The sequence below is a fragment of the Pseudopipra pipra genome, chromosome 14 (genome assembly GCF_036250125.1).
Source record: "Pseudopipra pipra isolate bDixPip1 chromosome 14, bDixPip1.hap1, whole genome shotgun sequence".
NCBI lineage: Eukaryota > Metazoa > Chordata > Aves > Passeriformes > Pipridae > Pseudopipra > Pseudopipra pipra.
Window position 1 is genome coordinate 2812203 of NC_087562.1, and position 25019 is coordinate 2837221.

Here is a 25019-nt window from a genome sequence, read left to right on the forward strand (position 1 = left end):
AGGGCTGGCAGGCACCAAAACATCCTCTTGGTGCTCCTGCCCCTGTGCTCAGTCTGTCCTGCTCCCCAGGGAGCACACAGTCCAGACGGACACTGAGACGAGGACAGATGGCCAGTGCCAGCTGGGGCAGAGACTGGAGAGCCACCTCTACTCCTGCTGCACCCACATGGATCCAGCACCTTCCTCTTGCTTCCCTGGCATGGATCCAGCACCTTCTGCAGGGCCAGGTGGGGGTTCAGCCCCTGACACCTTGGCAGCAGCCACAGGTCCCTCCAGCTCAGAGGCTTCATATCTGAGGCATCACCAGGCTTCAGCGAGCTGGTGGCATTCTAACATCCCAAAAGATGCTTTAAATTCAGGGGTTATTTGAGCTGGCTCGCCCATCATCTGTATTCCAGTCTCTCCTCCCGTTTTTGTTCTCCTCTCCTCACATTTGCCGCCCTGAACAAAGTCCTGTGACTCCCTCGGCATCCGTGGCCAAATATTCTCCCAACGTACAATCCCAGCTGCCGGCCTCGTGCCCATCATGCAGACACGTGGTCTCCTGCCAGAACACGGCCAGGTTACCAAGGAGAGGCCCCAGGGACAAGCTTGAAGCTTTGATTGCCCCACGGTCCCATCTGCCACTGGCCACAGCAGGTGCCTGGAGAGGCATCACAAGAGCAGGATCAGAATGGAGGGACATGGTCCTAAAATCCTTTCTGGGCTCCAGCTTCCAGGACCTCCCAAGCTGGATGCATCTTTGCGCTTCATAGCTTTCAAGTGCTTTTTCCTTTGTGACTTAGTCACTTCCAAGCTGCTCCATGTCCACAACATCCCACAGAGAAAGGTTTTGCTGGTTGGGGGCACATGCAAGCCCTGGGGCCAGCCAGAATATCTGAAATGAATATCTGAGAGACCCAGAGCAATGCACACAGATGTTCTCCTCCTCCTGCTCACCCCATGGCCACCTGATCTCTAAGCAGAACCCCAAAGCATGTGCATAAGGGCTGGCAGGAAAACCTTGGACCTTTACTTCCTCTCTTATCTGAAAGAGGAGTAGGGGAAGGAGATATCTGTTTTGCAAACTAACTCATGTCTAGAGAGGTTCCCCTTTCCTCTGCAGAAGAGCAGCCCCATGAGCAGCAGTTGCTCAGGCCATGCTAAAGCCCTCTTTAAAGCACTAACAAGAAAAAAACCCCAGAACTTAAAAAATAAAGCTGTGCTTTAATTGAAACATTCAGGGTCTTTTTTAAATCTTAATAGAGCCACAATTTCAGCGATCTCCTCTCCTTAAAGAAATCAGATTTATTTTAACAGCCAATACCAGATATACTCAAAACAGCCCCAGAAGTGCCAATATCCACCAGTGATACCATGAAAAGTCCCTCCCAGGGATTCCTTGTCCCTTCTTTTGGATGATCTGTGATTTCTGCAATACCCCACATAAGTCACCTGTGACTCAGTTTTCCCACTCGGGCTGTCCCACTACAGCCTACTGCAATTGTGGAAGCAAGTCTCCTTTCAGGAAGGGAAAAATGAGAGAGATAAATTGAATGAGAGAGGTAAATTGAGATCCCTATAAAGCACATATCTGATCTTACAGGCAGTGGAGACACAGGGGGAGAGCAGCTGTACCCGAGGGAGGATTAAGACCAGGTGAAAACAGGTTGTCAGAAGATTGAAGCAAAGGAGAGGAGTGTGAGGACACAGAAACTGCTTGCCCAGAGCAGCAGAAAAGCTGAAACACAGCACACACAGAGCCAGAAATGCCAGGAAAAGTCAGGACACACTGCCATGGATGCCCAGTGCAGCTCCCCACACTGTCAGAACCCACAGTGGCCACTTTGCTCTCTCCTATCAACAAACAGAGTCATCTCCAGAATTCTTTTGCAAAGCAAAGGTATTTTCCTCTTAGTCTTGCCTGGGCAACACTGAGGATTCACCAGCTTGCACCTGGTCCTCGTAACAGCCTCGTTACCTTCTGCACACACGTGCAATGAGTCCTGTACACAGCTGCTGGTGCCCCCAGCAAACGCCTCTGCCACAGGTGAGCAGCCTGGGAGGCAGAAAGGGACATCCCTGCAAACGTGTTCCTCGGGTACCTGCTACCATGAGAGGATCTTCATCTCTCACAAGGCAGGGAAAGGCTGAAAACTGCCTCTGAGCATCCCAGCACGGGCAGCACAGCTGGGACTGAGCTCAAACTCCCCCAAATTCACAGAGATTTGGGCTACACCTGGCAGAGGGAGATGCCCAGGCAGGGCTCTTGCTTCCAGCCTGATGCTGCCCACAGTTCTACCTGCTGGAAGCCAAGGGGAGATGCTGGAAGCCAAGTACTGAGATACTTTGGGAGCCAGACACAGAAGGACAAAGCATTTCACGACAACCTAATTAAGTGACTTCTCCAACTAACCCTTCCTGATGGAAATTGTCCTAAATGGGCTACGATGGGCAAAGCTGCTTGTGCCAACAGCCAGCACTGGTGCTGTGAAATTCCATTTCAGCAGCTGGTGGCCACCTTGGTGTGACAGTGGCTGCTGCTTCATCTGTTGCTCAGGCATTTCCCACCCACAGTGCCCAGCTCCTCCCAGACCACTGCTGTCTGGGGTGAAGGCTGGTCCCTCTGCCAACTGCAGGGGCACAGCTGCTGCCTGGCCACTGCTCCAGGACCAGAGGAAGGACCTGTGTCCTCACAGAGGGGATCACACCCACAGAGGCACCAAAACTGGAGATTTCAGCAAGACGGGGATGTGGAAAACCAAAAACCTGAGTGCTTCAGGCATGCAGGCAGCCTCGGACACCAGAGCCTTCGGGCAGGGCCTGCCCCGGCATCGGGGAGCAAGAGCAACAGGATTTGTTCTCCATCCCTCTCCAGACGAAGTCTGAAAATGTCATCACGCTCTCCCCAAAGTATCTAAAGCCACTTACTGAGGAGAAATCACGAGCCCCGAAGAGCAAGCGCTCCAGAGAAAGCAGGGCCCCCGGGCTCCCGGCGGCAAAGGTGCTTCCGTAATTCTCACCCGTCGTCGGAAAGCCGAGGGCTCCAGCCGGGCAAACGAAAGCAAAAGTCCATCCTCCACACCCCGCGGTGACGTGTGGAGGGAGGGAGGCAGCACCGACCGCTGACCCGGGTCGGGAGGAGCCGCAGGGGCTGAAGCTCGTTTTGGGAAGCTGCTCAGAAAAATCAGAAACTGGGAAAAAAAAGAAAGCACACACACAAAAAAGTCCTTCCTCAAAACCAGAGGAAAATAGAGGGGCTCTGACGGCTGCTACCGGACAGCTGCGCCAGGGGTGCATCTGCAGGGGGCAGAGCCCAGCATTGCTGCTCACCCTGTGCCTGCCCCGCACTCATCGCCCGTCCCGCACCCGCGGCATGCCCGGCTCGCAAACCCGTGAGTGGCTTCCAGTCTTGCTGCTGAGAAAGGAGAAAGGGCAAGTGAGGAGCAAGAGCGAGACGAGAGTGTAGCAGCGTCCTCCGTTCGGGACACACAGCGATGCCCGAGCCGCACAGACCGACCCCATTCCCCCCTCCGCTGGCGCGCACGTATTTGGCTTAGATACGCAGAGAAGGATTGCACATTTTCGCTTGACTTACGAGTTTCCTCTGGGGCTCAATTTAGGGAAATCTGTGATTTAGGGCAGAAAGCACCGTGATGTCACTGTGAACCGCGGCGATCACATCAAACTCTGTACGCAACCGCCCTACAAAGCACACCCAAGGAGAAGGTTCATGTGCCAGCTCTGCCCTCGCCGCGTTCCGGAGCAGAAAACGCCGCTGCCCGTCGGCCGTGGCCGAGCGGGAGGCTGAGTCCTGCGGGAGCAGCACGGCCACGGGCAGCACCTCTGGGAGCCTCCATCGGAACGAGGGAAACGCCGAACGCAAATCTCCTGCCTCCCCGGGGCAGCGATGCTCTCGTCAGACACGTGCTCCGGGTGGGACAAACAAGCCAACCAGGAGATGTAGGAAGGGAGGACAAGGCGTTCTGAGGATCTGGGGGGAAGATTTTAACTTCCAGCGTTACAAATTCTCTGCTCCATCCTGCAGCAGCCATATGGGAGCTGGGCATGCTCTCCCAAGGAGGGGAAATAGATCTGTTTCAAAACAGGATTTGGAGGACTTATTTAAAGAAAAGCCCTATGCAATGTAAAGGATCAGGGCAGCCCCGTGGGGAGGGTGGCTGGGCTGCAAAGGACACGCAGCCAGCAGGGCTCCCTTGCAGGTGCAGAGGGAACCTCCTCTATGTTAAATATATGCCATGTATGGAACAGGCTGTTTAACTTATTAACCACTTTTCTACCTTATTGAAAACAAAAATGCTGGCTTTCTGAATCTTAATTGGATTCCTATTGCCAGCCAACAGCCAACACCGTGTATCACATGTGAGAGGGGAAGAAAAAAAATCATCACTGAAGTGATCAGAAATACCTTTAACTGCTTTTGAACCTCACCATGTGCCAGCCCCAGTAGCAGGCAGGTATGCAGGTCCCTCCATCCCATGCACCATTTCATCCCCAGAGCAGCCAGAGCTTTAGAGCTGATGAGATAAATATTAATTCATGGGTAGTTGAGTGTGGTGCTCGTTTGCACTGTTACACCAACACCAAGTCCACATGTCCCCGTGGCCAGGGCCCACCTTCACCCTTCCCCCTTCCATCCCACCATCCGCTCCCCATCACGGGTAGGATTTTCTTCACTACAATCCACCGTTTTCCTACAGAATTTTAATTTTTTGGCCTGCTTTGCAGCAGAGAGATGCTGCCACTCGATGTGTGAAGCTTCACCCTGAGACAGAACTGTGTGCCAGTGGCACAGAAATGCGGTGGTTTAAGGGGATGACGTCTGATAAATTCTCAACCCCTTCCCAACAGCTTCAGACACCACTTGAGGGAACATCAGACCGGGTTTAAATGGCTGCACAGCACCGGACTTGTTGTTTAAAAGCAAAACTCGTGTTCGCAGCTTGTCTCGTTTTTCAAATCAGCCTCACGACAGCTGATGTTTCTTCCTAAATCCTCAGCTTCTGGAATCACGTGATGATGGAAAATCCAGGGCTGGGGGGAAGGCGACTATTTTAGACACAAGATTTTTTCCTGCTGGCTACAGGCAGAAAATATGACAGCTCCCAAACAGCCTCAGCAAAAGCAGCAGGCAAATAAAGAGTGGAGACCTTCTTGCTGAATTCTACACTCGTTTGTTTTTCTGGTATTTTAACAACATAACAACAATGTTATGATCTCCAAACTCACCTGATTTGCTGGGAATTAATTTTCCCCTGCTCTTGTGATCCAAACAAGGAACCTCTCAAAGCCAGCGGCCAGGAAACTGAGCCAAAGCAGCAAAAAGTGATGACTCAGGTCCCTCAACAAATATTTTACAGTGGTTTAAAAGACAAACTGTAAGATTTCATGGGTGGGGGTGGGAGAGGGAGGGAAGCATTCAATTCTCTTTTTTTTTTCACACTGTTTTGTGGGGTTTGCATCCTGCCAGGAGCACTATTTCAAATGCCTGGCTACTCTACCACACCAGAAAATTTACCTTTGCTTCTCCTATCCCCCCACCCTGCCTCGCAGCGCGAGCCAAGGTTCTCACATAAAGAGTTCCTTATGAGAGCTGGCAGCCCTGAACCAGGACAGGAGGCTGCAAGCGTTGCTTTTTCATCAATTAACCCGGAATTACGTTCCTGGCACACCGACGGCTCCCAGAGAACAAGCCCTGATTTACGGTGGCGTGAGTGACTCCAGCCAGCTCCCCCTGGACAGAGCTTTCCACTGAAGTCAGTGGGAAACTCTTTCCACCAAGTGTAACAGGAGCAGGAGAAGCTATTCCTCCCAGACTCTTCACACACCACACTAAGACTGCTAAAAGGCAAACAAAGCTGATGCAATTCCAGTACACAACTGGGCAGACTGGTAAATCACAGGGTAGCCAGAGGCTGCTCCAGTGCCACATAATCCCACTGTTTTGGGGTGAGGGAGGAGGATTGCTAGAAGAGGAGAAGAGTTGAGGACTGCTGTGTGGCTGATGTATCCCCCCAGGGCAAAGAGCATCTTCACCCACAGCTCAGCTCCAGAAGCTGAACCTGAAGAGGATTTTTCAGCATTGGAACCTCCAGTTCCCGGGGCCTGAACCCCCTCCTACAGCACAGACTGGCCAGGCACTGGGGCCCTCACACCCCCACAAGCAATGGCTTCACAAACTGCACCAGCTTGTCAGCAACCAGCACACAGTCCCTTGCTGTCCCCCAGCACGGGCCTCAGGAGCAAAGATGTCCCCACTGATCCTCACAATCTCAGTCCTTTTTAGCTGGAGCTCAGAAGGGCAGTGAGGAGGGAGAACCATCACAGCAGGTGACCCTGCCCACCCTCACTGCTACAGAGTGATATCTGCAACCCCTTCAAGAGATGCAAACTGTGACCCTGACCAAGCAAGTCCTGGGGACAGCAGGGCACATGCCAATGGTGGAGACAGGCTGCAGGCAAACTCTGTCCCCAGGGGTCTGGGGACAGGGCTTGATCTTGGGGAGCAGCTCCAGGACCTCCCAAGGCAAGTGCTAGAGGCTGCCTACACCACAGGAACGTGCAATTTTGGGGACACCTGGAAGCCTCACTGGGTGCCTCCCTCCTTCCCTCCACATTATCCCAGCCAGGATGGTCCAGCAGCAACAGCAGAGAAACAAAAACACACATCACCAGAAAACGTAAACCTATTCCCAGGCTATCACACAGCTGTAACCAAAGCAAAGGCAGCATTTCCCCAGGGCTACTACAGGAAAACATCCTCCCCTGATTCCATCCTTTCCACGTGCCCCAAGCTTTTGTTCCCAGCCTTCCTCCTCCCATCTCTCCACTCCCTGCCCCCAAAAGGCTTTGGTGGGAGGCAGTTTCTGGCCGATAATAAATCATTTTCTGACCCCAGAAAAGCACAGTGGTATCACAGGCACCAATACCTGGACTGGCTCAAGGAGGATGATGCTGGTGACGGGGGAGCAATGTCAGAACTGAGCACCCCTGGGCTGTGCTGGCGCCGCCCTCCTTCCAACTCCAGCTTTTCCAGCGAGGTTCAAGTGTATTGCCGGAGGTTCAAACCCAGGGCTCCAGGTTCATGAGGATCCTCCCAGTTCCTTTCCACTAAGTAGCTCAGCCTCTGGGGAGTCAGCAGTAAGGACCCAGCCCTTCCGAGGCGTTTCTGCCACCAAAGCCCAGCTCTCTGCTCACCTCTGCTTCCTGTTCCACCCTCCCTGCGGTGACCAGCTCCGAAGGGTGTGTTTGCCCACCAAGTCCTCCAGCCTCCCTGGCTTTAATCCAGCCACTTGCCAAAATTAGGGTTACTCACACAGAGGCTTATTGCATCAGGTCTTCAGGCTGGCAGAGCTGACGGGAAAACACCTCCCTGCCTGCCATCCTCCGAGCACCCTCACGCTGCCAAGCGAAACGCTCCGCTCGCCTCTTTCTCAGGGAACAAGGATCTCCCCAGGCACAGAGGAGCGAGGGGCAGCACCTCCCCGAGCGTAAACCCTCTCGGTCCCCCTCCTGTCCCCTCCAAATGCATGGCATGAAGGATATCATCACCAGCTGGAGCAACATCAGGCTGCAAACAGCTAGAGAAGCGCTCCTGCACTTCCCCAGCCTCCAGCTCGCCAGATCCCCTCTGTGCCTGGATGCCAGAGGATAAGGAGAGAAGCTTGTGGATGCTGCCAGGGAAAAAACCCTACAGCTGTCCCCAGGCTTGGGGAGTGAAGCCACCAGGCCCTGGCATTTTCTTGGGGTCATGTGTCCCGTTGACATCTTTAGAAGATGATGCAGATACACGGAAAAGGGGAATGGGAATGGGACAACTTCCACACTGTTCATGAACAAAGGGACCTGTGCTGGGGTAGGGGAGCATAAAGCAATGGGGGGACTGTCCTGAGGAACAGTCAAGGGATGGAAGGTCTGTCCCAGGGATGGAAAGTCTGTCACAGAGGATGCAGGGTCTTTTCCGAGGGAACGGAGGGTTTGTCCCAGCGGACAGAGGACAGAAACGCCACCACACACCCCGGGACAAGCCAGTGGGGACACCACTACCCTGCAGGTCCCCCATCCCGTGGCTGACACCGGTGTTACAGTGTCCCGGCCAGCGCAACCCCTCCCACCGGACTATCCCGTATCCCACCTACCCGACCCACGGGGGACCATCGCGCCCAACAGCCTCGCTCCTCTCCCACCTCCGTTATCCCCACGGCATCCTCGGGGGCTGCCGGTACTCACCGCCGGGCCGGGCCGAGCAGCTCCCGCGGGGCTGCGGGCTCAGAACCTCCCCACGGCCGCGCCCGCCGCCCGCCCCTCGCCATCACCGCCCACCCGCCCCGTACGGGGCGGGTGGGCGGTGATGGCGAGGGGCGGGCGGCGGGCGCGGCCGTGCTGTCACACCCCCCCTAGCCCCCCTCGAACGAGCATCATCCGTTTCTGATTACAAAAAAAAAAAAAAAAAAAGCATCCACCCCAAAACTTCCCCGCTGGCTGCTTTCGCTTCGGTGCTCGCAAGAAAAAAAAAAAAAAAAAAAAAAAAAAAAAAAAAGAAAAAAAAGAGCAGTTTAAAACCGCTCTGAAATATCTAAAAGTTGGATCGACACCCGTTTTGTTTGAGTAAAAAAAAAACGTGGGGAGGGTTTGTGCTGTTTGGGTGCTAGTGAAGGGGGAACCCCCGAGCTACAGTGCTGGCCAGTGTCACACTGACCCCCTCACCCTGCTCGCCCAAAGGAGCCTTCAAGGCAGGTACCACAGGGGTTTGACCCCAGCGTGCCACTGGCAACCTCACCCGGCACCTGGAGGACACATCATCAGTCATCCAGGATATTTATATAGATATTTTTGATATGGAGATAGGGTAATAAGGCTGGAAGCCTCCCTCTGAGGCCGCCGATTAAATAAACTGTCTATATTTGCTCAGAGCCCTTTGCTGTGGGCTCTCTGGAAGATCATGGGCAAATAAGCAAGTCCCATATTCCCCCCAGCCTGCTGGAATACTTTCCCCTCCTTCAGCTTGAGCTGTGAAAGGCTGAGGAGTTACAAGGCACCTTGGCTTTCAGCACAGACAAGGTGCCCCCTCTGCCAGCCCCAGTCCCTTCCTGGCACGCCAGGACTGGGGCAGCAGACACAGGGATGGGCTCAGGGGTCACCAGTTCTCCTGCCCAGCACTGGCAACACGACAGGCAACGTCCAACTAAAAGCTGAGCCTAATTTTTAGGAGTCCCCTTCTTTCTGTGTAAACCCAGCCAGAAACCATCACCAGGAAGGACAAGGTTGTGCCTGAAAGAGGAATTCAGTGGAAGTGGGATCTGTGCCAGACCTGCCCTCCTACCTCCTTGCCTGTGGCTTAAAATGTCACTTCTGGGGGAAAAGGGAGAGTCAGACAGTATTTCCCAAATACCACTGCGCCTGTTTCCTCCCAAATCAGTTTTTCCTGTGTTTTTCCTCCTGCCCAGCATGATGCCTCCAAGTCATAGCAGGTTCAGGACTACCTGGAACCGGTTTTAAGCAGAGGGGAAACAGCAGCTGCATTTCCAGCTCTTCGGAGCAGCCTCCATCGTGTGCAGGAGCCCATCCCAGCCTGGCTCCAGCTGCTCCCCAGCACAAAACCCAGGCTCCCTCCCGCCCTCCAGCAGCCTGTTTATTTACAGCACAGTGTTTCTTTCTAAAGATCTGGTCTCAGGGGGCAAAATCCCTTCTGTGTATGAAACCAGTACTGACTAGCTCAGACATTGTCTTCCAGAGACTGCAGGCAGCCTGAAACAATAGGGGTGTGCGGAGTGTCCTGATGCATTTCCATTTTTGGACCACGATAAATCTGAAACCCAATAGTAACAGCTCTAAAAATGGCCCACGGTAATTAGGGCTGGTTGGGAATGGGTTTGGTGCTCGGCCATCACCCACAATCCCTGATGGCCTCACATCTTCCTGCACACCAGAAGGTTCATTTAACTCCTCAAAATTGGATGAAGCCCCCAGGTTCCCCTCGGAAACTTTCAGACACGAGCACAAGCTGGAACACGGGCATCAGCAGCGCGGTGGAAATGGGAAGCATGCTCCCTAAAACCCTGGGTGTTGGATGTAAGAAAGGAACCCCTGAGCTATTTCGATGTTGTGGTTCATGAACAACTCAATTCAAATCTCGTTTTTGAAAAACTGCAACCCACGCACACAAAGCACAGCACAGAGCCCTTCTTTATCCAGAACCGCTGGACTACAGACAACCACTCCCCATTTCTGGGGTTTTGCTGACACCTGGTGTTCTGGAAAAGATGCTGTGAGTTCCTGCAAGTCCCTTCCCTGGCTTCTGTTGGGATGGCCTGTCTCTCAGGTCAGGCCAATGTGTGGCTGGGAGGTAATCCTGAATTCTGGGAAGATGCTGAGAAATGCAGGTGTGCAGTTAAATTTCCGAGGCACTCCTTAATGCCTGAAGAGCAGGGCTGCAGCAGTATTTGCAGCAAACCTCACGGTACAAATGCACACTTCCTAACTTCAGGAATCAGGGGAACTGCAGTGGGGAATCTCAGCTCTCGTTTATCATACATTGGTTTCCGTTGGAAAGGAGCTTAAAGATCATCTCGTTCCAACCCCCTGCCATGGGCAGGGACACCTTCCACTAGAGCAGGTTGCTCCAAGCCCCATCCAGCCTGGCCTTGAACATTTCCAGGGATGGGGCAGCCACAGCTTCTCTGGGCAACCTGTGCCCAGGGCCCCACCACTCTCTAAGGGAAAAATTTCTTCCTCATATCTGATCTAACCCTGCTCTCTGTCAGTTTGAAGCCATTCCCCCTTGTCCTGTCACTCCAGGCCCTTGTCCGAAGTCCCTCTCCAGCTCTCTCAGAGCTCCTTCAGGCACTGGAAGGGGCTCTAAGGTCTCCCTGGAGCCTTGTCTTCTCCATCCAACCTCCTGTATTTCCAAAAGAAGTCCTGGCAGGGAGTCTTCCAGGGCCTGGCTGACAAACACGCTCACCTTGAGAGCTGTGATGAGATAAACTCTGGAGTGTCTACCTTGTAGATCACACTGCCTGTGGTGCCACTCTCGTCCTCTGATGGTCGCTGGGAAGACTCACATCTGCAAATGAGAACTGAAAATAAAGGATGAAAATAAAATCCCCATTTGGTGAAGCTTTTCCTAAATGCCAGTGTTTAGATTTGAGGTACTTAATGGAATTATGGCCTGGTAAGGAATTTCACTACCTCTTTTTTCCTTTGTCCTTGTTTTTAAACCCTTTTCAGAATACAGTCTCTGCAAAATGTGTCCCACTTCTACACCACGACGTCATTATCTCACAGAGCGTAATGCTGATCTTTAAATAAGGACAGAGGCTCCTCCAGGAATAACTAGCACCAGCTGTTCGTGTCCTTTGCCCAAAGGTTTGCTGGACCAGCATTTCCATCTCATTCCAGATGCCTGCCCTGCCCAAATCAGATCAGTTACATCTCCCCAGGCAAACACCGCCGTAAACAGAATTCCATAAATAAATCCACCACAAGATTTAAATATTTACAGCACAAACACGTAAGGAAAACATTGTAATGCTTGTTAACAGATAATGAGAACAATGTGGCCGCACTCCTGTAACAAAAGCTGGTGTTCCATGCATGCAAGGGGAGCTGTAGTTCTGTCTCCTCCATCGAGCAGCAAAATTCTGTTTGGGATCTTCTCCCTCCAGTTCCCACAGGTCCAACATCCATTGCCCAGCAACACTTAGGCTTTGGGATTTGGGGGATTGTAGAGGCTTGAAGGATCTATCACGTGGACAGTGTTTCAAGCTAACTGACCCCTTGTATCTCCTGGAAGAGATTAGTGCAACAGAGTCTTACAAAAACCCCAGAAAGGTCTAAAAAACGCCACATGAAAACAGTCAGTAGTGCACATTCCTCTCACACAGAGCAGTCCATTTTCTTAAAAGTTGTTTTACAACTTTCAGTCCTTTAAAGTTTCTCATTGAAATTTATGGTAATATCAGCTTTTCTTTGTTATCACAGTATAAATATTGATCCTTTTTGGCCGGTGACTTAATTACGACCTCTCTTCTTTCTGGGTCTCTCATTTGCTGCCCCTCCCTAAATATAAATATTTAACTTTTGACACAGATGAAGTTTGGATGAAGGTGCCTGGTGTCCCTTTTTCACTAGGGCAATAAATAAATAGGTAGTGTCTAGTACACAAACATTCACTATTTGCTAATAACTTTCCAGAAAGTTACCCTCTTGAAGAGAGTTTCAGTGTTTTTACATCAAGAACACTGCCTGCTCAGCAGCAATTTTTCACAGTCTTTTGCTCTTCTGTACAATAAAAGCTCATAAGAAACAAAAAATATATATTAAAAAAAACAAACAAAAACCAAACCAAAATGAAAAAGACGAAACAAACAAACAAACAAAAGTCTTCACGCTTGGTTCAGTGCAGCAAAGGAAGACCTAATAGTTAGAGTTTTTAAGTGTAGGAACTTTGATTTCCTGGGTTCTTCAGTGCATTTTTTTTTTTTTAGGGCAGTGGGAGGTGCAGAGCAACTCCTAAGTCAGGCAAGGGCTCTTCTTTGCTAGCTGAAGGAGAAACACAGTCTTGGGTCTTGGCTTGTCAAACTCTCCGCGAGGCCCTTGGGCACGGGGTTGTCCCACAGCCTGCAAGGACAGCAAACATGTTACTGCAGCACCAAGCACGGTGAGTGTGGATGTGCCCTGCCAAAAACAGTGGGAGAGGCAGCCCTGGGCTCCCACCAGATCATGTCTGACAGTGAGACAGGAGTGAGGTATGGCCATATCCCAGTGGCACATCAGCAGCCCAGCAGCTGCCTGCCCACTGAGGGGACATCATTTATCTAGCTGGGAGAGAGATTAAGGCTTTGAAAAGTCCTCAGGCCAGTAAGGTCTCAGAAAGCAGAGGAAGAACTGAGTCACACAGGAGCAACCTGATTTACATGAGCCACCCTTCTTCATCTACCTCATTTGATGTAGTCTAACCCAAAGATGCCCATCCTGGGACTCTACCCCGAGGAGTCAAAGGGACAATCTGAGCAGGAACACAGGGCTTCAATCTCCAGCCAGGACCAGAATCATTCCCCAGGGGCTCTGGGTCAGACAGAGCCAGTTTGAGGCCAGAGACAGCTCAGGCAGGAGCAGACACTTGGGTCCAGGACCTGTTTTATCAGAATGTTACCAGAGGACCTCTCATAAGAGTGACTTTTCAGGTGAGTGAAGGATGAGTGGGTCTCTCTAAAAGAGGTTTCTAGGGGAGTTTGATACCCAGGGTTTGGAGATGCAATGACAAAGAGCACAAAAAATCAGGTGCCCAAGCATCTGGGAGATACGGATCCCAGGACAGAGTGGGACAGGGTAGAAATGTGTCTCAGAAGTGAAACCAGAAGCAATGTGAGAATGAAAACTTCCAAGAAAGAATGCAACAACTTCCTGATGGAGACAACTGGGTCCTTATTTTTAACTCATTTAAAGCCAGTAAGCTTTTCAGACTCTTTTTTTTACAGGGCTTTCTGAGGAAGTGAAGCTGGCCTAGAAAACCCTCAGCTTACTTGGCCTGTGTCTGCGTGCCCTGCAATATCCTATTCCATGCCAGATAACCCAGGGCACCAGGAGCATGGGTCACATCTGCCCTGACTTCCCTGCTGAGCCAAAAACCAACCACAGAACTCTGGGGTACCTGCTCACCTTATGGACTGAATTTCCGGGCACTTGGCAAGTTCCTCCGCCAGCTTTGTGGCCCCACAGCCTCCAATGCGATTTTTCTCCAGGCTGTTTTAAAAACCAAAAGAGAGTTTTAAAATCCAAACCAAGCCAGTAGCGGAAAGCAGCTGAATATTCCTAATGTATGTCTCCTATTGGAAGTCCTGTGATTGAAGGCTCAGTGGCAGAAAAACAAGTCTTCAGGGGTTGCTCTCGGGGCTGTACTCACTCTAACACCTTCAGCTTTTCCATCTCTGGGAGAGCACTGGCCAGCTCTCGGGCTCCTCCATCTCCAAGGGCATTCCAAGACAGTCTAAGGCAGACAAGAAATCCCAGCCATGAGTCACTGGATAAACACAAGCAGATACTACCTGCCACTAGTACCACTACTGTGATATGACCCCCTCATAGACTGGCCTGTTTACCAGAGCTAATCGCCCTCTTATCATGCCAGGTAAACATTCTCCTGGATTATAAGCTTTATTTTGAGAAGTTTTCTCCATTTGACCACATATTTGCACGTATGATAAGACACCAGGGAGTGTCACCACAGAGCCTGTGGGCTGTGGTTATCTCAGAGTCCTGCAGGCCCAGGGAAAGAGATATGGAAATGACTGCTGAGCACACAGCTTTATCCCAGGGCCACTCCTCCTTGTGCCAGTGGTGTTAAACTACTGCAGCAGCTAAAATGCCTCTCTGACCTGCTCTTACAGCTGCCTGTTGATTCTGAGCTCTTTTCAAAGGATAGCTTGCAGGGCTCTTGAAGGATTAGGGTTTTAACTTTTTGATGTATTAGCAAGTGAGAAAGTTCTTTAGATCCTTTCTTTGCTACTTGATAAGCAGCCTGCTCTGCTCTGGACCTCTGTAAAAAAACAGAGGCAAGAACTGGACCATAAAGAGCTAGATGGGGAATTTGTCCTGCCTTGCAAAGCAGATGCTGAAAGACTAATGACTATGGGGCAGAGTCTGAACATGAGTGTTTTCCTCCATATTCTGTTCAGCTCCTCACATTCAGCTTCCAATAAGTCGCTAGCTATGCCAAAAACTTTTAGCGGTGTATTTCATCAATTAGTAAATTACTAGTAAATTTACCGCTGAAAAGAACTCAGTGGGAAGTATCAACAAGTATTTAGCAGGGTCAGTTTTGCACTGCAGTTGGAAATAGGAGCTGACATTAACACGAGTGACCTGTGTGTTGAAGGGTCTCCCCATCCATCCCCACACTCACATTATCTCCTCCACGGAAGGGCACTGTCGGAAGCCTTGAGAAAGTGATTTTGAAGCATCATCAGTGATTCCACAGAATTTCAAGCTGAGAGAAAAGACAGAGGGCACAGTGTGCTGGTGTCAGAGCCTGTGGGGAATAGGGCACCAGCACTGTCTGTTGTGCTCCTGCCCTGGCAGTGCTGCCAACACCAGCCACACTCTGCCCCGGCAGCCCTCGGTGCCCTGGTACTCACTCGATCTTCCGGAGGTGTCCCAACCATGGCAGTCCCTTGGACAGGGCATGGATACTTTGTTCTCCAAGGTCATTTTCTGATAAACTGTAAGAGTAATAGAAAAGCTTTGAATGGGAGCAGAAAAAGCGGGTACAGTCAAAGAAAACCCACTGCGAAAATGTAAATATGTGAACTAGCAAGTCAATAACTAGAACTCAGACTAAGCGAGGACTCTGCAGACAGCAGGGATGAGCCAGATCAGTACACAGCAATTCTAGGGCAAATCACTGCTTGGTAAAATGGAAATGACAGCCCTGCTGTAACTCACAACCTCAGTCCCTGCAGCAGTGAACTGCTTGCAGATCAGTGGCTAAGAAGGACAGACCTCCAGCACAATGTGTGTTGTGTGTGAAACTGGAAATACAAAGCTATACTGGAGTTAAAGACTGGTGTGACTTGAGAGGAAATAATGATAAGGGAGAGTGGGAAGAAGACATGGCTCTCAAAATTCAGGAGGAGCAGTAACTGCCTCCCAGCCTTCACCAGGCTGTGCTGCTCTCACCTACCAGCACACACAATCCATGGCAGTCCCTCCCCTAAACTAACATCTCTCACACCTCAGTTACCAACACCCCAATTCAACTTGTAATTGAACAACAAACACATAGCAAAGAATGCTGGCATCAAGGATGCAGCAGGAAGAGTTAATTCCCATCACCTTTACACTTTCAGTTCCATATTTAGAAATTCTACTGCTCCCCAGGTTACTGCACACAGCAGCTCCAAGGCACATGGCTGCACAAAACCCAGTAAACAGCACTGGCAGACAGGGTTTAACATCTGGGGTGATCTAAGCTGTGCAGGGGTGATCGTGCAGTGCAGTGACCTTCAGAGAGTGTCTCCTCCTGTCCAGAAAGTGTAGGACAGGTGGAGTGATTGCCCTCTGCAGATGCACCTGAGCATGGAAAGAGCCTGTGTGACAGCCTCAGTGAGCTGAAATGATTCCCCACCCACAGAGTGATCCCAGTCCATTCTCAGTGTGGAGAAGAGAAGGCTCTGGGGAAGCCTTAGAGCTCCTTTCAGTACCTAAAGGGGCTACAAGGGAGCTGGAAAGGGGCTTTGGACAAGGGCACAGAGTGACAGGACAATGGGAAATGGCTTCGAACTGACAGAGGGCAGGATCAGGTTAGATACAAGGAAGAAATTCTTCCCTGTGAGGGTGGTGAGGCCCTGGCACAGGTTGCCCAGAGAAGCTGTGGCTGCCCCATCCATTGGAAGTGTCCAAGGCCAGGCTGGATGGGGCTTGAAGCAACCTGCTCTAGTGGAAGGTGCCCCTGCCCATGACAGGGGGTGGAACTAGATGGTCACCCAAGGTCCCTTCCAACCCAAACCACTCTGTGATTCCAGGATACGTTTGGCTCCATCCCAAGTGCACCTGCCATGACCCACCTTATCTCTTCCAGCAGCTCACACACCACCAGGGCCCTGGCCAGCTCCAGCCCTCCTGCCTGACTGATGTTACTGTGCTGCAAGCTAACAAAGGAAACATAAACATTGGAGGATTATTTTGGAACAAAGCTGTAACAAAAGCTCACATTTAACTTGCCAAGAAGAAAACTGCTAATCTTTTGAACCAATGCCCGGTATCGGTAACAACCTGGGATCCTTGTGGATTAGTCTTAAAGAAAAAGTCTGGAAAACAGGGAGGCAACAGTGGGGGCCAGCAAAGCACAGTCAGGCAGTCACTGCAAACACAAAGGCTTAGGTTCCACCAAAACAAGAGGACAGTCAGAAACTAAGATACTCAAAAACAATTTTAAGGTTTATTTTTCTGTATATCCACTACCTGGTTCATCTCTAAAGCTAATTCTGGAAGAGATTAAGCAAGAATTATTTATGTGACTCTGACAACAGAGTACAGTGGAGGGTTTCTCAATCCTGGAACCCTTAAATTACTGTCTAAACAAGAGACCAGTGCACCAGCACAGCCTATGCCTTTTCCCATTCCTTCTTTCAACAATACCCCATATTCTCTAGGATATCCAGCCTTCCTGGGGCTTCCTGGCTGACACTTACTGTAGGATCTTCAGTTTGGTCATGTGAGGCAGAGAGAGGGCAAGTGCTACTGCTGTCCTGTCTCCAAAACCATTCCTTGACAGTCTGGAAGAAGCAGAAATGAAATGTTACTGGCAGTGAAGTACAGAGCCTCATTCCTCACCTGTGTGTCACCCACACAGATGTGTGACCCCCCATTCCTCACCCACATGTGCATGGGACTATGCTGAAAGGAGTCAATGCCCATGATACAAAGGGCATTGAGGGTGGGAGGAAGGAACAATGAGGTTTTGTAATCCTGCAGAAGTCAAACAGGGGAGTAAAAGTGACTTGCACTTTTCAGGAGCACACTGATGTCCCTCTCTGACTGAGCTGAGCTGGAATTGAACTGAAAGGTTCAACATTTTCAAGCACTTTTTCATATGTGCCCTTAGTCCACATACTGAAATCTGAAGGTTACATGGGCAGTTCCAGTGTTTTAAATGTAACTTTTTCTGATTTGCCTATTTTTAAATTTTGTTTATTTAATAGGGCAGGACACGTATGTTCTATAAACTGGTCTGGAATGGAATGCCAATACATCTGGCTGTGTAAAGCCTCTATCTGTCTTCTTCCCTCCAGTTTTGCAGCCACACAGATTAATGCTGGTTCCTTGGGCAACACAGGCACTGCACAGCCCCTGTGCCTGTGACATTGTCTATAAAACCACAGATACATCTCCTCCCCACTAATGTTGACTGTACAGTTCTTGGAAATCTCTGAGAGAAACCAGTGAACAACCAACCCCCAGAGCTCCCACACCCAGAACCACACATTCCTTTCCTGTGTAGCAGAGAGTTTTTACTCTGCTCTCATAAGAATCAGGGGCAAAACTGATCCTGGCCTTACTGGAGCCATATCAGATTTGCTTCCTGTGCCTTGATTTTGGCCCAGCTTCCTGAAGGGACACTGGAAATGACACACTTACAGTAACTCCTCGATGTGCTTGCAATGGGCAAGAGCTTCCATCAGCTTTTCCCCTCCAGCAGGACTAGGACAGTTCCCTGAAAGGCTAAAATAAGCATGAGATTCTCAGTGACTAAATGAGAACCAGAATGTACCAGCTTCAGATATTTCACTGTTTGCCTGGTGTGATGGGAGACTTGGGGTCACTGCAATAAAGGGCTACACAGGTCACTGGGAAATGGTTTGGGCATTTGTAGTGCTTTTGTCAAGTGATGAGTAACTCCTGGCCCTGCAGGTACTGAGAGGAAGGAGCAGTTTTCCCTCTCCCAGACAGAAATGGGAATTTCCTTTTCTTGTTTCAAGTCATTTCTAGGATTTTAATTTCAAAACGTTACAAGGCATACCCCAGAGACGAGCCTAACAAAGAGCCTGGGTGCTCTAATTTCTGTTCCCCTGGGGAAGGGACAGTTTAAATCCTTGTCTAGAGACTGTGTCCTGGCTTTGGCAAATTCTCAATATCACCTCTACTTCCACCAGTAACTCAAAGCAGCATGGCAACACAAGGGGCCCCCACACTGGGAACCCTACATAGCCCAAGGAAAAGTGCTGCCTGGATATGAGACTTGTACAATTCCCCACAGATTTACTTTCCAGGACACAACTAAGCCAGATAGTAGAACACTGTCTAGGAGAAGGTAGCACAGGGATTCCCACCCAAGCTTCTCCACCAACCGTGGCCATGACCAAAACAGCTGGAACAAAACAAAGGGACTCACTTGATTTTCTTCAGGTTTTGCATTTCCAGCAGGACAGCAGCTAGATTTATCAGGCCTGGATCTCCAATCTCGTTGTGGCTTAAACTTTAAAGAAAGAGAGGCTGTGTAGTAAAGGAAAGCACAAAGTACCAGGCCAAGTTGGAGATCTTATTTAATGTCTCCCATCTGCTGGATGACACCTCGGACCTTGGCAGCAGAATCAAAGAGCTGTTTGTCCTGACTATCTCATGAGAGATTAATAGGTGTTAATGAGGTATTAAAAGATTTGCAAAGAACAATCAAAATTACTGGATCCTGTTGATGAGTGGGAAATTACTTCAACCAGAATAACAAGACCAGCAACAGGTTGCTATTATTTTCCAAACTGCTAGAGTGGAGAATGGACAGCATCTGGCAAGGGAAAGAGGGGAAAAAGCAGAGGAAGCCTGGGGTTGGCTCCACATTCAGATCTTTTCAGACGGGGCAAGTGCTGGGTCTGAGGCTCTCCCAGGAGAGAAGGGGGCCTCTAGCCCTATTCTGGATCCCAGGGAAGATTTAAATCCAGAGGCTGTTTAATCTATCTTCTATGTGACTGCAGCAGAGTGGGATAAGAACGAATTTTCCTCTTCTGAACATCAAGTTCTGCTTTCCTCTAGTCCAAGGTACCTCATACATAAGCATTTTGCAGTCTCCCTGCTTTTGTTTCCACACTGTGTGTAAGCACATCTGGGTCTCTCCATGTTTTGGCACCAGTGGTCACTAGAAAGGAGAAACTTACTTGATTTCCTCCATGTAGTGCATATTCCTCAAGGCTTCTGCGAGTCTGGAGCAGCCATCATTCCCAATGCTGTTGTGGTTCAAGCTGGAAACAACATCCAGAGGAAAAAAATGGACCTTCAGCTCCTGTTACTCAGCCTCCCATGCCGGGCTAGAGGCAAACTGCAGTCACATACTTACATGAGCCTTTTCAGAGATGGCATCTCACAAAGTCCCAGCACAAGTTTAGGAATGGCAGTGCTGCTGAGCTTCATGCAGCCCAGGCTAAAGGATGAAAGAACACAGGGACAACTCACTACCCATGGGCAGCTGGTGCAGAGGAGGGCAGAACAGGGGTGGGAGACACGTGGGAGTGTATTCCAGTCCCTGGGAATAATCTTCTGTTTTGTTCTCTCATGCAATTCTAATGGATCTGTCTGGATCCTGATAAAATACCAGGAGAATCCCAAACCTCTGGAGCAAGAATCCAGTCCGTTGTGGAGCAAGGTGCCACTGTGACCACAAGATGGCAAAGCTCTCACGACAGTGACACACAGTGCAGTGGCACTTCATCTCAGAAGGATGCCCTACATGTAGGGGCCTGGAAAACCAACCTCTGTGTGAAGGCCTCCGGGTCATCCTCCAGGATTTCTGGGATTACTGCTGGCTCTGGGATTACTGCATGGGAAACACTGCCTCCCAGCTGGGACAAGATCCATGCAGAAATGCTACCAAAACATTTGATTTCTCTGCTGGAATTCCCTGCCACAGACTAGTGATCTCTGTCTCACTCACTATTCATTGTAAGGAAAAAGGAATTGTTTCTTCTTCCCTATCAGAAGTCCTCCACTCATCAGGAAAAGTACATCTGTCCACAGTACAGGAAAAGAGAAGCTGCTGTTTAACTAAAGCTTCTAGAAAGACCCATCAGACTCTGGACAGACTGGTAATAACACACTCACTTGAGCTCTTCAATGGCCTGGCAATTCTGCAAGCCCATGATCAAATTATCAGTTCCAGTTGTCATAATACTGCTAGAGGTCAGCCTGAAAAACAGCAAGGATCAAAGAAGATTGGGTCTCAGCACGCTGAAAAAGAGGAGTTTACTCCACTGACAGGCAAGCTGCCCCCTCCCAAACCCCATCCAACATAGACATCAGGGACCAGTAAGTTTGGAGAGATTTTCACACCTCCCATTGCAGGACTAAGAGGACCAGGCAGTTCAGAGATGCTCACATGATGTACATGTACAGCCTCTGCCTGGAGCACTGCCTGGGCCAAACAATCCTCAGAATTTCACTGGGCAGAGATGCCCTTTACAAGCCCTACAAAGCTGTTGAAGAGGGTTGTGAAGAGGCTGCTCAAACCAGAAGAAGCTTTTTTACACAGTAGGGTGGTACAAACTTAACTACAGTGTTAACCAAAGCCAAGGTCTCAGTCTCAAATTGCTTTCACTTCAAAAAAGGGGAAAGGAAAAAGCCTCAGGACATGCACATGGTATATTTAAAACCACCTTTAGCATTAACTGTAGAGAGCTGTTGAGTTTGCAACCTAGACATCTCTCCCAGATCCCAGAGCTCAAGAACATATTCCAGACAAGGAGGGTTCAGAGGCTTGGTGTGAGGCACAGGGCTGAGGAAATAATAAATGTGTGGAAAAGACCACAGCTGAGAACATACCCAAACCTCTTCAGCTCTGGAAGAGGTAGCAAAATCCTGACTAGCATTTCTGCTTCATCCTCATGGAGTTCCACATGAGACCATCTGCAGGAAGAGAACAACAGGTCCGGGCTTTGCCATCCACTGGTGACCAAAGGTCTGTGCCAAGCCCACAGCTAAAGCACACCAGTGCAGGGACACTGTGAGGAAGTGGCACACTGATGCTTGGCAAGGTCCCAGGGGAGCTCCCAGCCATGGTGAGAAAGTGTAGGTTATCTGGGCCCAAGGGGATTTAGATGACTTCAAAGGATACACCAGGAGGCCACCAGGTCTGTGGGTCTTTTCTGTTTTCCATTCAAACACTCCAAGTAGGGGATCCAGAGGGCAGGGACTGGGACCTTGCACTGGCCTCTCCACGCCCTGCTGTGTGCTCTCCTGCACTCACTAGGACAAGCTACTCCTCTCCCAAAAAATCCTTTGCAATGCCTGGCCACTCACCTCAATTCCTGAAGCTGAGCACATTTTTCCCAAACCCTTTGGTAGAAGGAAGTTTGCCTGATTTCTGGCTTGCACTGACTCAATCTGCAGGAGACAAACACACAACACGACTGCCCGTGAGGATCAGCAGCACCTGGTGCCCCTCAGGGCCAGGCTTAGGGACAGATCAGGGCTTTCAAGAGCCCACCCAGGGCTCTCCTGCCACGTCCCATTTATGTCACAACCCAGTGTAGAGAAACACAGCCTGTCCCCACTGCCCAAGGTGACATCTGCCGCCTTCTTCAGCTGCACAAAGGGAAAAAGACACTAATGCTGCTCTCTCTGCATACTCCTGCAGAAGCCAACATGTCTTAAGAGTCTTCAAAGTGCTCCTGCCACCTGAGTGCTCCTGGTCCTGCAGGGAAGGTGGATTTTTTTCCCTCATGCAGGTCCAGTACGGGCCTGAAGGAGAGCAGCCCAGAAGACACATGTATATGAACAGGGTTTCTTCCACATGTGTGGCACAGAGGCACTCTGAGACTGAACCCATGGAGACCAGCTCTGAAGATATTTTTCAGCCCACACAGAGCTTCAGAACAAGCAGAAAATAATGATAAATAGTTGCTTTCTCACCTGCTAACGACAGATTCCACTTTCTCCAGGCAGTGTGGGAACCTTACGTCTAACTGGAAGAGGGTTTTATCTTTACATATCCTGGAAAGGTAGAGATCAGAGAATATCATAAACCTGTGAACTCTTGAGGGAGAGAAAACACTATTTTCCATAAGAAAAATCAGGAGGACTGGATGGGACGGGACTATGCTGATGCATGAATGCCAACCACCCATCTCTGAAGAGGTTTGCAATGTTTAAACTAGTTCCAAAGCCAGCCTAATCTTGGCACCCTTTCTCCCAAAGGAAACCAGGAACACGGCCTCCTTTCCATTTAACCTTTTGAGGTGTGTGACCATGAACATGCTAAGCACATCTACCCACCAGACACTTGGGTTAAACTTGCTTCAAGTTGGCCAGTAGCTCACAAATGCAGTATAGACAGTGAATAAAGAACAGAAGATCAAGATCAAGTGCTGGCTTCAATCCCATTTCCTTAAAAGTATGAGGCTAAAAGAAAATACCTGAAAGACCCCAGAACTTGAGGTGCTACTTACGTGATCTCAGTAATGTTTCCACGGGCCTGGAGAGCCAGCTTGAGAAGGTCCGTGACTCTTTCTTTGCACACCCATGGCTCTTCTATGCTGTAAAGCAGGGTACAGAACATAAAACTCTGCTTTATTTACATGCACAGATCATCTCTGCCTCTGCCAGCTGAGTGCTCCACACTCTCACATACATGGAAGGGTTGCTTTGCTTAGCAGAGCAATGTCTGCACAGGAAACAGGGTGAAAACTGGGAACAGGCAGAAGCAGCCCAGAGGAGAACACTGACATCAGCTTCCCTCCTGCCTATGTACCACTGGCAGCAATGAGGGGGAGCCTGGCCCCTGAGCTCTAACAGAACACATTTTGGGAGAAGTGAAGAATTCCTTACCCAGGTAAACTGTGGGATACTCTGGCAAGGACACAGTGGGAATGTTGTTCACCAGAATTATCACCCTTCCTTGTAAGGCAGGTAGTGGTTTACAGAGACACAGCACAGATTATGGCCAGAGCTTTACATGATGCTTAGTAGGAATCAAGGATATAAAGGCAAATGCCAATAACTGAGAGTCAGCCATGGTAATTTCTAAGGCCAGTGCTAGCTGTCTTTGGGAAAAACACAGTTCACTTTTGTTTCTCATGAAAGGAGATCTTAGATGACCAGACCAGCCTCAGATCAGTATCTAAAACAGTACAGTGGCACAGTACCTGATTTTCAGAGAGCCCAGATCTTTCCTCAGGGAATGCAAAAGTCTTTCTGCAGCTTGGACTGTCACGTTGTTATTTGAGGACCTAGAACCAAAGCTCACTGTAAGGAAGAGTCACAAATGAGCCCAACCAAATGGGTCCAGGCAGCCATTAACTCACGTGTACTCCATCAGATCAGTGCAGTTTTCCAGGAGCAAGAACAACTTTTCCAAGTGCTCTGGCTGAAAGTTGCACTCTGCAAGTCTGAAAGGATAAAAAAGGGAACTGGCTTAGTTCACCACAAACAGTTTGGGCTTTTTGACCCAGAAATCTCAGGCATCACAGCCTTTCCCCCACAGAGAAAGAAGCATGGCACCAACACCTTGAACACCTTTCAGGGCCTCCAAAAAAAGATTGTGGCAACACTTCGAAAGCACCTGATGAGATGTTCTGGTAGAGCATACCTGTATGCTAATGGTGCAGCTTTCTGTGTCACCCTGTCCTGTGACAGGGACTGTAGGCACACCTACAGGTGCCCAGGTGAGGAACAGTCAAGAGGGAAAGCAGAGAGAGGAAGGGATGTGGGAATCTCTGTGGCAGGAGAAAGCTCTTCTCATCTCAGAAGGTGCATCAAAGGAAATCCATTAGCTATCAGTGTAAAATGTCACCATTCCAGGAGGTAGGGGCAAAAAGAGATGTCATCTGCCCTGTCCCTAGAAAAAGGACACCTCCTTTGCCAAAGAAATCACTGCCAAAAATCTGTAACATTACCTCAAAATCTTTCTTGGTTCATTTCTGCTTGTCAGCTTGAGGATTAAAGTTGCTTTGGGGCACAAACTGCACAGAGAAGAAAAGAGAGTAAGATTTGGAGGGATGATTACTATTTGTCCCAGTGGTCAGAATTTAACAATACAACCCAGCACAGCAGTGACAGAGTTACCTGGCCCAGCTCACCCCTCCCTACAATAAACCAGCCCAGGGAAATGCTTCAGTGAGGCCTCACTAATGCTAAATTGGCATAAGGCAGCACTGGTGTTTGGAGAATAAATCCTGACCTGTCCTGCTTTTGTCTGCCTCCTGTCCCTGCACTCTCTGCCAAGCTCTGGGGAGAGGGAAAACAGGAGACTGATCAGCTTTAAAATAGTCCAGTCCAAAGACTCAGCATCCACATTTAACTGCAGGAATGAATGGAAGTGCCCCTGGTTAAAACGGATTCAGGACCAACTGGTGCCATGACCATAAACACTGATAAGGTCAGATGTGCAGAACGGCCCAGCCCTGTGACTGGAATCTGTGAGAAAAGCACTTTATGCCAATGCAACAGGCCCAGAGCCCATGGGCTATTTTTGCCTGAGAGGAAAGGAGATAAAGATGCAAATCCAAGTAAAGAACACTGGAAGTTTCTTTCCATAGATT

The 25019-nt window shown here is 49.8% G+C and overlaps 2 protein-coding genes across 6 annotated transcripts in view; both read right to left on the reverse strand.

Annotated features, from left to right (window-relative positions):
* Positions 1 to 8328, reverse strand: part of CPNE2 (copine 2) — a 44186-nt gene extending 35858 nt beyond the window's left edge. Inside the window, exon 1 of one of the 5 annotated variants that reach the window (XM_064670858.1) lies at positions 8230 to 8328. The gene's annotated coding sequence lies outside the window, so the exon portion shown is untranslated. Of the gene's footprint in view, positions 1 to 2910; positions 3045 to 6929; positions 6953 to 7197; positions 7214 to 7315; positions 7333 to 8229 lie in introns of those variants that run through there. The other 4 variants (XM_064670862.1, XM_064670863.1, XM_064670860.1 and 1 more) reach the window with 4 other exon arrangements.
* Positions 8329 to 10583: 2255 nt separating this feature from the next.
* NLRC5 (NLR family CARD domain containing 5) overlaps positions 10584 to 25019 on the reverse strand; it is a 34876-nt gene continuing 20440 nt past the window's right edge. Inside the window, exons 29-47 of the mRNA XM_064670864.1 lie at positions 24375 to 24440; positions 23784 to 23867; positions 23625 to 23708; positions 22929 to 23015; positions 22393 to 22473; positions 21781 to 21864; positions 21304 to 21387; positions 20587 to 20670; positions 19826 to 19909; positions 19647 to 19730; positions 18890 to 18973; positions 18136 to 18219; positions 17190 to 17273; positions 16563 to 16646; positions 15135 to 15218; positions 14903 to 14986; positions 13904 to 13987; positions 13660 to 13743; positions 10584 to 12618 (exon numbers count right to left, since the gene is read on the reverse strand). Coding sequence (XP_064526934.1) covers positions 12537 to 12618; positions 13660 to 13743; positions 13904 to 13987; positions 14903 to 14986; positions 15135 to 15218; positions 16563 to 16646; positions 17190 to 17273; positions 18136 to 18219; positions 18890 to 18973; positions 19647 to 19730; positions 19826 to 19909; positions 20587 to 20670; positions 21304 to 21387; positions 21781 to 21864; positions 22393 to 22473; positions 22929 to 23015; positions 23625 to 23708; positions 23784 to 23867; positions 24375 to 24440 — 1576 coding nt within the window. The 3' untranslated portion in view covers positions 10584 to 12536. The remainder of the gene's footprint in view (positions 12619 to 13659; positions 13744 to 13903; positions 13988 to 14902; positions 14987 to 15134; positions 15219 to 16562; positions 16647 to 17189; positions 17274 to 18135; positions 18220 to 18889; positions 18974 to 19646; positions 19731 to 19825; positions 19910 to 20586; positions 20671 to 21303; positions 21388 to 21780; positions 21865 to 22392; positions 22474 to 22928; positions 23016 to 23624; positions 23709 to 23783; positions 23868 to 24374; positions 24441 to 25019) is intronic.